Genomic DNA, 15,821 nt, shown 5'->3' with positions numbered 1-15,821 from the left:
TGCAGCACACCTTTGGGTTCGCTTCAGGAAGTACATTGTTAGGTTAGAAGAATGAGGCAGGGGAGGGTGGCAATAAGACACCAAAGGAATGTATGGGAGGTAGGGTCCACCGAGATCAGAGGAGCTTCCTCACCATATTTCCATAGGTGGCTGCCTACATAAGTTACTCATGGGTACTAAGAGGCCTGATGTGACGCCTATTGCTAAAAAAGATGATATGCATGGTCTGTTAGGAAATGCTCAACTGACTAGTATAGCTGACGTAAAACACTAAGGGCCAGATTTACAAGGACTTTGCTCCCCTTAGTGCCACATTTGCGGCAACATTTTTGCCGCAAATGTGATGCTAACGGGCCACTACCATAGCGCCATATCTACAGGTTTGCGCCACCTTGCAAACCCTTCGCAAAGGGGGGTTCCCTCGTTAGAGAGTCGCTAAAAATGGCGCAATGGAATCTACAAGAATCCATTGCGCCATTTCGAGATTCATTTTTAACGCCTGCTTAAAGCAGGCATTAAAATGAGGCTCCCATTGATTTCAATGGGCCTCTTAACACTATACTGGATTAGAGTCATCTTTTTTTACGCCAATCCATTATAGCATTACAATAGCGTCAAAAAAATGATGCTATTGCACCTAACATGCTCCATGGTGCCCCATATTGTAAATATGGCACTACCATGGTGGCTTTAGGGGACCAAGGGGGCCGCAATAAAAGTGCTGCCTCACTAATGTTGCGCCACTTTCTTGTAATTATGGCCGTAAGTTGTAATTTTAATGGTTTGTTATGTAATGGATGATATTTCATGTTTGAAACTGTCACAAAAAATCCACCTGACTGTGCATTCACCAGAATGGCAGTTTGACTGTAGCAAGCTCACAACATGTGGGGAACCACATGGAGCAAGACCTCCTACACATCACTTGTTCCCCTAAAAGTCCCTAGTTGATGCACATACACACATGAGACATTCTATTTTAGATCTCAGTGTGGCTACTGGTCTAACTTTGGATTGGTGACAACTGCTAATATACAAATGTGCTTGCTTTTACATCTAAATGACTGATGTAAGTCAGAAAAAGTGCATCTTTTGGATCAAGGATATTGTCTTATATCAAGGAGTGCAACCATTAAAGCGCTTGGACTCCACACAAAATGGTAGTAATCAGGAATGGGGTTATGAAGTCCCTCAACAACTGTAAGCCAGACTAATAAATAAGAAAGCAGTCTGGGATAGGATATCTGACAGAATAGATTTGAACGAAAGGTCTTCTGCTGAATGAATGGGATATCTTCTGCAAGGTTCATAAATACATTTGAAAGTTGTTACTTACATCATTTGAGAGATAATATGAGTTCCCTCTTTTCACCTCTTCTGATCTGCTACACAAAGAATTATTGGTTATGCATGAATTGCACTGCTCTTTAATTAATTTAATTACGTCCTTGGATGTGTGGATTTTCCATGCAGTCTGTCTTCCATCTCATTGCATCCCCGCCGTTCTCCAATCCAGTTCTCATGTTTGGCAGATTGTGGCGGTGATCCTGTCCATCACGGGAATCGTAATGTTGGCCTACGCTGATGGCTTCCACAGTGATTCCATCATGGGAGTGGCCCTGGCCGTGGCTGCAGCATCTACTTCAGCACTGTACAAGGTAAGACCTTCAGTCGGGTCACAGTGTAGGGTGTAACTATCATGCAACACCAACACAAGGATATGATTAACAAATGTCCTTGGGCAAACAGCTACATCAGAGTCCTTCCTTCACAAAGTAGGCAAACTGGTGACATACCGCTCAAACCACGTCAGTTCTGGTGCAATATCAAAGGGGAACATTTCATAGACAGGATAATGAGTACGAAATTTTCAAACCTGTTTCATACGCAACCTAGTTGTGATTTGCAGACCAGTTGCCATGAGGCCCATAGGAATGAAAATATATTTTTTAATAAATTAAAACAAAAAGAGCCTTCATTCTAAATAAATTTAATGTGTACAATGGAAGGTGGCACGACTTTATTATCTTAAGGGAAATGGAACATACACAGCTAACATCTTCTAAATACAGGAGTGGCTCATCCATTAGGACAGAGAAGTGTCACCCCACACTAGCAGCGGCAGCTGCAAAACCTTTAAAAGAAAACGATAATAAACTTAGTTTATTATCAATTTCTCTTAAAGGAGCCACAGGGGTGACAAGCAGTGAGGGAGAGTGCACAGCACTCCCCATCACTGCACATGTACATTTAGCCAGCCGTCCCGGGCCGGCTAAACACACATGTGCAGTGTGCTCTCTCCAGCCCAGCAACACAGTTGCCAGGCTGGAGAGATCCTGCACAGGCTCCCAGTCTGCCTGTGGGTGCCATGGCTGGGCACTCCCAGCCGGAGCAGCGTCAGGATTCGCTGTAGGGCAGGCTGGGAGCATGTGCCTGCAGCAGCGACGGAAGCAAGAGGAGCGGCGCGGCGGCAGAGAAGATAAGTGTTTTTTTTATATAATGTATTTGAATGTTTATTCACCCCCACGCCGCCTGCCCCTTCCACACCCCGCAAGTCACTCCTGTCTAAATAAATCCTGAACTTGAAAAGACAACCTGCCCTCATCAAGCGTGTAGAAACCTCTTTCAAATAACCCAGCATCAGGCATGGCTGCTAAGGGAGAAGATATATAAGTACTAAGCATCAGTTTTTATCCCATGAGTCAGACATGAATGATTTATAAGTCTATCTTCAAGCATTTTCATGCATTCATTTGAAGAACATTCACACAGAACGCCAGGCATGCTGCAACGCAGAAGGCAAGCAAGGTTCTTATTTGCTTTGAGCGCTATACACAAGGAGCAACAGGTTACCAGATCTTTCCCACAAGAGGCGTAGCTCTCAATAGTGCAGGAGGTGTAGTGGTTCCAGGGCACAGAGAGCACCAACTACGACAGTATTTTACTACTCATCTAGCGAGCAGTGAGATGATTTCCCTTGTTTGCACCATGGCCCATGACACCTTTGCCATGCCACTGGGGAACTGCACCCATGCTTAGCAAAGGTACCTCAGCAGGGATGACATGTCTGTCCTGTGTCAACAAGGGTAACAGCGTAGAGGGGAATGGATTTTTTCTCTTCAGCCAAAGAAACAGCATATAAAGAAATACCAGAAGATATGGGATCAGTGGTGGGAACATTCTCATTTTATACTTTGCTATATTTTAACTTGTTGATGACTAATGCTGCTTCGTTTACATGCACATGCATTGAGAGAAAAAACAGATGTTGATATTGCGAGATATGTTTGCCTCTTGCCCGTGATGCTACCCATGGACTCAAGGATCATGAAGGCAGGAATAGTAAGTAAACGAGGTTTTGCCGCCGTGGTGCTGAGCAACATGGCTAAAAGTATTGACAAGGCTATTAGATCTCGCATAGACGAGACATATAGGGTTTGTTAAATGCTTGATTTTGTATCAACTTGTGAGGAACTGGGTCTGGCGCGCAATGCCCATTATGCTGAAGGGGCTTCAGCTCCCCTCTGGGCGTGTTCCGTAGCCCGGCCTGAAGCTGTCTAGGTGTCTGTCCCAGGGAAAGCCTCGGCAAAGTACAGCTGGAGGAGTGCATCGGAATAAACAGACAGCTTATTCTGCTGCATGCAGACAGAGTCCTCAAAAGAGGTGATTAGGGGTCACGGGTGATTCACAATATCCAGGACAAAAACCCCACCGTGGGGGTTCTAATTGTGCAAGGAAGTGTGCTTTACTGATCACACTTTGTTTTAAAGTGTACAGTGCTTGCCCATTGACGATGGTGTGTGGGTCCATATCTGCATTTTAAAGGCAATCTCTGCCATCTTCCTGTACCTGGCCAAACAAGGCAGAAATCCCGAATTGTCTTGATTTCAAATTGCATTTATATAGTGCTTACTGCTCACGTGGGAGGCAAAAAGCACTAAATTAATGCAAAAAATGGAAGAAAGAGTTTGTTTTTTTAAATGCAGTGACCGTCGCAGTCCATACTTTTCTGGCAGTAGGAAGGGGGGACATTGTGTTTTTGAATCTTAGAGTGTCAAGTACTGACTAAAACATAAAAACATGCAACATTATACTAGCAAAATAGGAGTGGGATGGATGGATAGCAAAGAGAGCCAGTGGGTAGCAATCCCAATCCTCCGGGTAAAATGTTCCTGGTACCTGTCATTTGTTTGTGTAGTTTTATATAGAGAACAGGCATCAGGATGCATTACATGAGCACAAGATTACATTAGACAAAATCTGTTTTTTTTTCCTTTTAGGCAGGGGGAGATTACGTGATTTGCCCAGGATCACAAGATGTTGAGCTGACGCTGAGATTCAAACCTTGTTCTCGAGTTCCAAAGTTGGCATCTCAGGCCATTAGGCCACACCTTGTCAGTTAGTATTGGCTCCAGAGGTGGCTGGTTATCTTCAAAAGTGGTGAAGTGTAATATCGCCAAGGAGCCTACCCCTTTCTTCTCACATTTTGCCTCACTCGTACTCATTCCCTCTCACATTTAGACCCACATTAACAACCATTTTGCACTGGGTTTGCATCACAAAAGTGACACAATCCTGCTCAAAATGCTTTTTTCAACTTTACTTTCCAGTGCCAAACCTGTTTTGCTTTGGAGAGTTGCCTGAAAGTGTTGCAAAGCAGAGCAAATCACTGCTTTGTGTACTCTGCGTTAATGGGGCATTCCATGGGTTAGATATGGGCATTTCCATGCAACCACCGATCTACTTACAATAGTAGAGTGTTTTGTGTAAAAAAAGAAATGCCACTTGGAAGCAGGCATTAAACTGTTCCCACTTTGCATGTGTACTGGACTGTACGGCACAGATCAGAAGGAGGAAAAGTTAGTCAAAGCACAGTATTTTGTATTGGGGTGGCACCTTTCCAGTACAACACCTATGCTAGAGACTCTCGCCGGCACCTGACAGTGTGATTTTGTGCCAGCTCATGGGAGAGAGTAGGATGGTGCCATATCTTTGTAGATATGGTGCTTTTCTGTTCTCTCCCTCTCACACAACACCGCACTTTTGGGTGCTGTGCTGCATTGTATGAAAGCTTGGATAATCATGGCCCTTAGTCTCTTTTCCCTCACTCACTCCTACTCACATTCTCTCACTTGCTCATTCTCACTCATACTTACTCCCACTCACTGCTGTTACTGATGCACAAACATACTTATACTCACTCATTCTCACTTACTAACACACTTACACATACTTTCTCTGGGCCATGGTACAACTCCACCTGCTGTACCATTGCATTGCTAGCTATACCCACAATTCCCTTTCATTCCTTTTCACAACCTCTGATCTATAACACGTTCTGGCACACTCATACTGCTTCACTCATTTTCACTTATTCATTCACACTCCCAAGCACTGATTCTCACTTTCACTCCCATTGACATTCTCAAACACACACATTTCCACTCAATCCCATTCACTCTCAATCACCCACGAACACATTCACAAACACATAGAGAAATAGCATTTTTGTTTTATTGTCCTGGCTTACTTAGCTGGCAATTCAGAGCAAAGCAGGAATCTGATGAATGGGCATAGGAACCAGCAAGCCATGATTCTCTATGAGGAGCTGGATGGAGCAGCAAGGGCAAGATTGAAAAGGGGAAGGCCCACCTCAATACCTCTCCCAGCTTCTTGATTGGCAGGACCACTGGAATTATGCATCAGAGAGGGCCAAATTATGCAGCAGCATTGACTAAATTATGCATCAAGAAATGGCAAGTTATGTAGCATAATGGAACACATTTCAGGGTAGTATAATTTCATTATTTTCTCATTTTTACACTTGTTGACTCTTTCATGGCATAGGTTGCACCTCATTGGTAGCAATTTAACACCTAAATGTAGCAAGAAGCAGCAGAAAGTTGACCAGTCAACCTTTGAAAAGGTACTTCCTCTACACAGCAATTGTATACAATACAATACAATACAATACACAGCAACACGTCACTGCGTTTTTAGTAACTTTTGAACCGTTTGATGTAGAAACACATGTTTTGTTAAAATATGGATATTAAGCAACAGATGATGGATTATTTGGCAAATGTGGCAGAACAATAACTACGCAAAAACTCTGCAGCCTCACAATCATGTATTTACAGTAGTCATGTTGAAAGGACTGAAAATACAGCCCTATAAAAATGGAATAGTACTCAGGATCCTGCTGCTGCTGCACTTTGTGGCTTTCCATTGGCTTCAGGGAAGCGCTGTGTGCGCCTTAACAGCCCCATTTTAATATATACTGTGCTGCCTGAAGCATGTGCAGTATGTCTGCCAAACAAAATGGATTCTGCCTGTATTAGGGGATCATAGTTGAACTACACCCCTCAGACATTTCACAGTCCACCTCCCAGAAGTCCTTTTGAGCCTCTTCCCCTCTTTTGTTTGGTGTGATTGGTGGACAAACATATAATAAATTGAAAGGGCTGATCAGAATGATACTGTGGACAGACAGCACCTGGCACTTCTACCACCAAAGCTTTCTGCCACAGCAGCATGGTCTTTCCAGACTACTCTGCCTTTGTGTGTTATATCTCGTGATCATCATTACTATCTCTGCAAGTGGCAGTTGGTGGTTGGAAAACCTTGAGCCAAAGGGAGAATGGTGCCTGCTTCAAATCCAAGACACATTCACATTTCAAAGGATTCAAACAGATAAGTGTAGTCCTGTGTGTTAACACACCTACTTCAGAGACATGGTCCACCTGATTCCCTTATTGTGAGAGTCCACCTGTTTTAAAACTCACACTTGGTGCTCAGAGACAAGAGTTCAGATTTTATGTTTATTCTTTAAATTAGCTTTTCTGCTCAGGCCCACTCTTTCCTTTCCATGTGCTACAATGTAGTCACCTGGACCTCAGTTCTGCTCATCCTTCCCTATGTCCCCCTTGTCACTCTCTCCACATGTCGCTGCTTTCTCTCCTGTTGCCTGTCATCCTCCCTTTTAATTTTTCTCTACCTGCTCCTTTCTTCCCCATACATTTCACCTTTGCCTCATTTCATATTTAAAATGGTATCCTTGCCTCAGACTGATCTTCCCTGCTCTTTATAAATTTCCTCAGTACAAATGTAGACCAAAAGCACATACCAAAATGACATAAAATCAGTAAACATTAAGAAGACATTCACAATAAATCACCCTCTGGGAAGAAATAGGGTGTGCCATTGAGAGGGGCTAAGAAGACAAGGTAAATAGAGATCAGCACCATGTGTCCAAACTCTTGCAGCGCAAAGTCAATTAAAATATTCCCTTTCAAAAGGGTGAAGTCTGCTTGGTATCAAGAAGCTAATTTCAATGCCTATTTTATTAAGGAGAAGAAGTTGGTTGTTGTTCTGGAGATAGGCTGTACACTTAGAAGAAATAAAAGAACAGAGAGAGTGGACCTCCATCACAAACATCCCTTATCATCTTGTAGAGCTGAACTCATTCCTCGGCAGGTATAGCTGAGCTCCAGCACAGATGCAGCCTAGTCCCTGCATACATAGTGCTGAACAAATTCACAGCTAGAACAGAGACCGTGTACCTACAGGTAAATTCTTTAATTGAGCTGGAACTGAGTTGGTGCATATGTAGCCCTGCAGCCTTATAGTTTATCCTATTTGGTTTTATTGGGAATCAGGAGTTCGCTTAGCCTTCTGGCTTGCAGACCTGGGCCCCCATCACTTTTAACCTACTTAGCATGCTCTGTTTTAGCGTATGTATTTTATTATTTCTTCCAAGATGGCGGCTATAGTTATAGTTAGGAAAATGTTTTGATTTCATGTTATCAGTGCCACTCTGTGAAGGCATTGCTATCAGCGTCAAAGACAAGTTATATACGTAGGTATTCACACAATGTCTCGTTCCCACTTACATATGACAGGAATATACTGCACTTTTGGAGGGGATTGTTTATATGATTGCCGCCCCAAGCCTGCCTTCTCCTCTATTGTTTGGGAACATATCTGCATCAGGGGTCCTACAAAATGGGTATAAATACATCTCACGCAGACACGGTTAGCAGAGGGATTCCTACCAGATGCCATCAACGCTATCTATGCTACACGTCGCCTTGATGCAGACCCAGCCTTCGCATCCCCAAGGAGTCTGATATAGAGACCTCATTCCGAGGTAACGGGGGTTGGGGGGCTCTTCCCATGGACACGGTACTGGCAGATTAGGTTTATCACACCTAGCTCTCTTTAGGTTAGAGATTAGATTCTCCATGCTAGGGTTCTAGGGATATTTTACTTTCCATGTTATTGCAATATGGTGGAGGTCTTTGTATTCACAACTCTCGTCTTTACCATTCTGCTTCTTGCATCGTTCATTATCCTAATCATTGCAGCTCATGCATTTTACAGTAGACTGCAGTCTTGTTAATAAAATCTATTGAAAACTTCATTGCTTGTGTGTGACTGAGACTTGTTGCTCATGTGAGAAAAGGGTAATCTCAGTTTAACTACAACTCCCCTGAGATGTCACCCTCTTAAGTCCATGTGTAAAGGCTGACAGAAATCACCTTTTACTGTTCGGGTTTTTGGTGAGGTACTGCTTATGAGACGGGAGTTTAGGCCAACAGTTGCAACTTGTTGTAGGATTGGCTTAGTCCCTACAAACAAAAGTGCTGTCACCCCTAAACCAGCAGTCTTGCTTAGAGCAAGAGTCCAACTATGACAGCCTTGGGCACATAGAGCTGAGCTCAACTGAGACTGAGAAAACAGGACCAGCTAATATTCTTTGGGAGTTTCACATGTCTCTCACATGGGATAATGTTCCACAATGCCTGTTTCTGGTAGGGAGTGAGGAGGAGAAGGTGGGAGGGAGGATGACAGTGAAAGAGAAAGGACTGAAAGAAGCAATGAGAAAGAGAGAAAGAGAAGGTAGATAGCAGTGAAAGATAATTAAGCATGTGTGTGAATATGGACAGAAAGGTGAGAAAGAAATGAGAGTATGACAGAGATGGAAAAGAACCGAGATGGGGTGTGAAACGGTAGACACAAGAGTGAGAGACATATGAACTACACCACAATAATAATGCTAAGGCAAACTGTATGTTATCTTATGTTAAGGATATTTGTGAAGTGCACAGTTCACCCAAAAGAGTCTTCTAGTGCTGAGCAGGGAATATGCCAGCTGTAACTGGGACATGTCCAGACGAGAAGTCATATTTTCTGATTCTTTTGGAGTCCAAGTACTGAGGAGGCAGCTCTAATGTGTTGCTGCCTGTCATTCCAGGCTTTGGGCAGGAGGCATGGGAAAGCACAACAGCTGACTCTGGTTCTTTGTATGTTGGGGATGTGTGTGAGCTAGATTCTGGCTGAGCAGAAGTGTCTGGTGGGTGTGTTGTGCAATGGTCAGTGTGGATTAGTGAATGAGTGGGCCAGTGGAGGCTTTTGTTGGGCGAGGTGATGTGAACACAGGGGAAAGTCTAAATATGAGTCTGGCAACATGGTTTTGTATGATCTGACGTCTTCTAGCAGTGAGACAATGATTCTGATAGAGTGCTTTGCCATAGTCCAGCTTGCTGGTGAGGAGGGCTTCGGTGACCATTCTGCATGTGCTAACTGGGAGCCATTTGAAGATTACTTTGAGCATTTTGAGGGTGTTAAAGCAGGGGATGGTGGCAACGTTGACTGAAGCAAACTTTACAGCATTTTAAACCCATTCCTCTTGCTCCCTTCATAAGACGTCTGCCTTTCACTGTGTCACTGGGCAGCGCTGGTTGTGGATGTTCCGATACCAATCTCCCAAAAAACATTTTGGTCACCAGCACACAATTTTTTTCAACAAATTAATCGCTGGGGTGAAGGTGTCACTCATATATGACAGATTCACTTGACAGCTAAGTTTTAGAACTGTAAAAGGTGCCCTATTCAGTGTTGAAATTGTGTTTCATGAGGAACATCAAACGCAAACCCTTCACAACCTGAAGGGGTTTAGCATTTTATACTCCCTTCCCTGGTGTGGTTGAAGCAGGCAAACCCCAAAGTAAGTGGATGGAGGAGTAAAGCATGAAGCTTGTGAGGGCAGGTCAACTTCAAGGGTGCAATAGAATGGACCCTCTGTTAGTGAATGTGTGCTAATCGGTAATGCATGGCCTGGTAGCACCACAACAAATGGAACAACTCCAATCATGGTGCCCTCAAATCATGGTGCCCTCAGTGAACAAAAGCTCTACATACTCCCCTATTCTGCTAGCTGTACCTTCTATCTTCCTGCGAGAGAGCACAAGGCATCTGTTCAGGTGAAGGAACATGAGCTCTGAACTGCCTGAGGGTGCAGGCATTGTACACCGGCTGGAGCTACAGGAGCCCTTTGAGAGTGGTGCAGCAGGTTTATGGGCCTGCACACACTTTCCCACAAGCATGGGCCTGCTCACAGGTCTCCTTCTGGCTATATCAATAGAATCTTGCAGACATGTCTTATGCTGTCAATGCTCAACATAACAAGAATAAATGTACTTTTTCCATGGCTTGAACTCCTTTACTAATATGGCTGCCAACACTACTTCCCATGCCATGATGAATTTCTGTTGCAGCAAGTACACATTTAATCTGTGCATCTTTGTGCATCTCTGCATAACCTTCCTTCATTTGGAGAGAAAGAAACAGTGACTTGAGTGCAAGTTTGGCTAAGGTGGAAGTGTGTATTTTTGTAAAAATGTATAAGAAAATTAATCTAGAGCAGTGGTTCCCAACCTTTTGCATTCTGTGAACCCCCACTTTATAATTACTGGAACCCGGGGACCCCACTGAATCATTATTGGAATCCGGAGACCCCCCCCCCAATGAGTCATTACAGGAAGCCAGAAATCTAGGCCTAAACATTGTTTATCATCTGAACCGCAAAACAATACACAGAAAATACAGAAACAAGCATTCCATCAACACATACACAAATGATTACATTTTATTTAATTTGTAAACAAATAAAGTTAAAAAATATAAATTTTAATAAGAAGTTTGGAGCTTTTATGAATTCAATTGAAGCCCCACACCAGCCATGCTATATTCTGTTTGATGCACCTGTACTGCTCACACAAATAAATCTGAGGATATTGATTTAATTTTTAGCTTCCAATTTCAAATTCCTTGACATTTACAGTAAGTGTTAACATTTTCAGTTTAGCTACTTTATTTCTATAGGCTTTATTAATCTGTTAATAATATTAGTTTATTTTCTTAGAAATCACAGGCCCCCTGAGGAGGCTTCGCGGACCCCAGGGGTCCCTGGACCACATGTTAGGAACCACTGATCTAGAGCTAACAAAATGGGAACTGGCTGGAAAGTTGTAACTTACAATATAGCATAATTTCTCACACAGCAGTGTTTGGCCATTTTAAGAAGGATTGCAGGGCCAAAACTGAAAAAAATATAATCAATTGTTTGAAAACTACCTTAGATGACAGAAAATAACACATTCAAAAGATACTGATGGCTACAATGGAGATTATTGAGAAGTCATTACATCGTCAAGTAAAAATGCTTTTATTACAATTTGTGGTGCTTTTATTGCACAAAAGGAGAGGTATTAAACGTGTATATTGCTAAGGAACCATGAAATATGGAAAACATTTCACGGTTACTTGTGAAATACATATTTTGTTTTCACTGTGCAAAGGTTTTACATTGTTCAGGCTACAAGAATTATGCAGCTTGGAGGACCAAGGTTATCAAAATGATGTGACAAAAAATGCAAATTATGCAGTACTTTGGCTGTATTATTTTCATCTTTTTGAGCTGGAAACAACAATTTTGGTTGCCTATTTTGGAAATTACGGTGCAAATTCAGCAAATCCATAATTAAGCTGTAAATTCCGCAGCCACAGAGGCACATACATCCACTGATCTCACTATTGCCTATAGTTATATCAATAACTTATTTGTGACAGGTAAATAAAACCTAACAGTTTAATTTCAGTCAATGCCCATTGTTATCTACACTTTGAATTAAACAGCTTGAAATATAAAAAATACATAACCGGTACCTTGTCATTGCCATCTCAGACTTCTGGTGACATTTACAAACTACAAGGCCAAAGCTATTACCAGAAGGATTCGATGGTAAGACCACATTACACAGTTACCCCTTTATGCATGCAATGTATGTACTTAACTTTAAACAGTTGTGTATATGCAAATAGGTAAACCTCAACCTTAAACAACAGACAATTAATGTAGGTGCTGCCCATATATAAACATAAATAACAAAATAATTTGCGTTCGGTCCACCTGCTAAACTGATTGAGGAATACGGCCTAATGGCTATGTTGAAACATCAGCAGAACATGAGTGCTCACAGGCAGTGGTGTAATTGAGGGCCTGATTTATACTTTTTTAGTGCTGCATTTGCGTCATTTTTTGATGCAAAAGCAGCATAAACTTACAAAATATAATTGAATTTTGTAAGTTTGCACCGCTTTTGCGTCAAAAAAATGGCGCAAATGCGGTGCTAAAAAGTATAAATCAGGCCCTGAATGTTTAAAGTATTTTTGAAAGTTCAAATGAGATGTGTTCGAGTGGCTAAGCTAGCAAACTGAGGATCTTGATTTAAATCCAACTAGGCACTGACTGAAAATGTTGCTGTTCTGGGAAATCACTTAATCACAATGTGCCTAAAATTTAAATGTGTGAGATACTAGTGTAAATGTGTGTAATAAAAAGGTGTAAGGCACCACAGTCTTGCTTCATTTTCCATCACCTCGCATAAAGATGAACACTCTGATGCTCTTATACAAGGTCCATGCTATGGAAATACCAACAAGCCAATGATTTTACCTTTTGAGCTGTTGATGAACCCACCTCATTTTGTGACAGCCAGATAGAAACTCCTACGATTTTCTTTATTACAATGTATTCTTCACACATCAAGTCTACTTTTCAATGTCTGTAGGAGAACTTTATTGGGCACATTGGGAGATTCCTCCACACACACATTCTTGTTCCCTAGAAGCATGTTATCATTATGTAGTTCATGCAACTCTTAATCAGAAAAGAAACGTTTCCAGTAAGCCTACAGTGCTTTCCCTTCTGACATGCGCAGGACTCCTTTGGTACCAAACATCCGATGCTTACAGGGCTGGTGGATTCACTGAGCTCCAACAGTGCTCGGTGTCTCAGGGGAATGCATTAGTGAAGACAAAAGATCTGGCTTTAATGTGCTACTGCAGGAAAGGGTGGGCATGGATATATGCCTTTTCCACGCATTAGTGCATTACATCTGGACCTATTGGCCTTCCAAAAATGTATTCTAAAACTGTCTCAGCCCCCGGTGTGTGAAATAGTAGCCCCACCAACAATGTTTAGTACTATCCGCCCTGAAGTTCGGGTCTAGTTGCGCCCCTGACCTGGGTGGCACAAAAGATGTGGTGTTACAGCCGGGGTTGCCGACTTTGAAACTGGGGAACCAGGTTGAAACCCCACGTCTGCTCATTATCTTGTGATCCCGCCTACATCAGTTATCCCCACGTGCCTAACAACTGAATGCAACCTTTGGTTTTTTCATGTAATTAGGCATGAATTCTGGTCACTGTATGGGGTGTAACAAAAAAGAAGTATGTCCATGTCTTCCTTCAGAGATTTTCTGATTCATTGTTGTCTTTTTTTTTTTAATCGTCTTTCTTATTCGCCCCAGACCTGCTGACCGACAGTTTAAATCATTTTATTTAAATTCTCATGATCTCCAGTGTACCTCCTAGGGGTAATCTAAGTAATAATTATTACAATAATAAATATTGCCCTATTTGGCGGCAAGCCCGGATATAGACAGTCAGGTGGAACCAATGTTTGTCTGGGAAAGAACAGTCTCCAGTTTGTTTGGATGCATGCACTATATCTTCTCAGTACTACTGGCAGAATGTTTGCACTTCAAGAGTTCACAGGAGCCCCTTGCACACCTTCTGGTGCCTGGTTTTCACCGGGGGCCTTTGTGTATGAGGTAACTCATGTCTGACAGTCAGCCTTAAACACTTCCGAAAATTAACTCTCTGTGAAGCTTGCAGCATTTCAGACATATTTGAAAAATCAGACCGAACGTCAGGTTTGTGTTATTACTAGCAGCATTACTGACGTTATTACTAGTACTCCAGTGATTTATTATGATAGGCACAGGGTGTGATGTTACCGCCAAATCTGCCGTCTTTGGAACTGGGGACTAGATTTGAGTCCCGTGTTGGCGCTATATCCTGTAATTCTGGTCACATCAATTCATCTCCACATGTCTAATAAATGAATGCAACATTTTGTTGTTTAACTGGTGATTTCATAAAGCGATCAAATGCCACTGACCTGAGTTTGCAATATATATAAAGAAGCAAAGGGGCAAGAGTGACTGGGCGTCAAACAACAAGGCTGAAGGGACAGATGGGTAAACAAGCAGCAGGGCATGAGGGATGGGGCCGGCAAGGCGGGAGGGACGACTGCTACAAGCAATGGAAAAGGAGGGAGAAAAAGAAGTACCTGAATTAGAGCCCTAACACCAAAAGGACACCTACTAAGAAAGCAATTAGTACTTGGTCAGTGCTTCATGGAAGGGACAAGTCACATGAAGAGTAAGTGAAACCAGACACGCTGACCAATGAGAAGCAAGGAAATGAGAGTGCGTATGAAACCAAACAATGGTAAATAATGGGTGGGTTCTAAGCCCCCATCAAAGTTAAGTTAACAATAGATCTTTGCAAGCAACAGTGCATGTGCTGTCTCTGGCAAGTAATTAAAAAGGGCATCAGATGTGATACTGCTGGTTATCGCCCGATTAGCCTTCTTGATAATTTATAAAAGATGCATTTCATATCATTATCTTCAAACTCTTTATTTGGTACATTAAGAGCATAAAACAAAGACTGAAAATAAAAACATTACAATTCAGCCAATTAAGAATACCTACAACATATGAATAAAATCAAAGAACCCAGTACATTTAGAGGGAATCAATGCAGTTTGTTCTTGCCCTAGATACGTTGTCCATAAAATAGTAAATCAGTAAAAGTTGGCCATACATATATGAGAGCAATTAATTTCCCCACCTTCTTCCTTTAATTAGTTGCTGCAGTTTTGCAGACAACATCAGATTGTAACAACTGCAAATATCCCATAACCTCCTTGCATTTCCTAATCCGTAATTTTCTCTAAATTGGTTTTAGAATACGTGTGCGTTGGGCAGTATACAACTCACAGAAAAAATAAATGTATTTGTGATTGTAGAGCTAAGGAATGTCAAGGGCATGGAATCAGGTCAAAGGAGGGAGGTGCGCAGTGGAAAATATGCTACAGCTAATTTCTTCCTCAACTCAGCCTCCCAACTTTTTGTTAGGTACTTTGATAAATCCACTTTCACTAGTGGTTTGTCCATACTAGTAATGGACTTCGGAGAGTCATACAACTCCTTCCTTCCAATTGCTCGCAGGTCTTCCCTCATATGGGCAATCCATCTAACTGTGTGTGCTCCTGACAAATTAATACAATCCCAAATTACAGATTGACTTAGGGGTGCCTCAGGCCGAGACCAGAAAGATAACCATAGAAAAGTGGTTCCTATCCTCTGTTGATCCCCCAGGAAATGAAAACCTGTTTTTTCATGTGCAATAATGGTGGGTATGGTAGAAGGAAGAGACAGCAATCTACACAAAAAACTATTTTCACCAGTCTGTAATTGTGAATTATCAGTATAGCCCCAGATGCCCGCAACATGTGAGACAATTGGGACAGGTCTAGCCATATAGATTGTCATTGCAGCAGTCACTGGCATAGATCCTATCTTGGAGGCAAATTTAAACAGATAAGCGGTTGCTGCTTCAAATTG

The 15,821-nt window shown here is 42.2% G+C and overlaps 1 protein-coding gene across 3 annotated transcripts in view; it reads left to right on the top strand.

The window, feature by feature from the left end:
- Positions 1-15,821, top strand: part of LOC138259916 (solute carrier family 35 member F3-like) — a 177,314-nt gene that overhangs the window by 148,142 nt on the left and 13,351 nt on the right. For all 3 annotated transcript variants that reach the window (XM_069207898.1, XM_069207897.1, XM_069207899.1), the window contains one exon: positions 1,533-1,658. In XM_069207898.1, coding sequence (XP_069063999.1) covers positions 1,533-1,658 — 126 coding nt within the window. The remainder of the gene's footprint in view (positions 1-1,532; positions 1,659-15,821) is intronic.

The sequence above is a fragment of the Pleurodeles waltl genome, chromosome 9, assembly GCF_031143425.1.
Source record: "Pleurodeles waltl isolate 20211129_DDA chromosome 9, aPleWal1.hap1.20221129, whole genome shotgun sequence".
NCBI lineage: Eukaryota > Metazoa > Chordata > Amphibia > Caudata > Salamandridae > Pleurodeles > Pleurodeles waltl.
The sequence above is the reverse complement of the archived record's forward strand: the minus strand, read 5'-3'. Positions and strand labels throughout refer to the sequence as shown.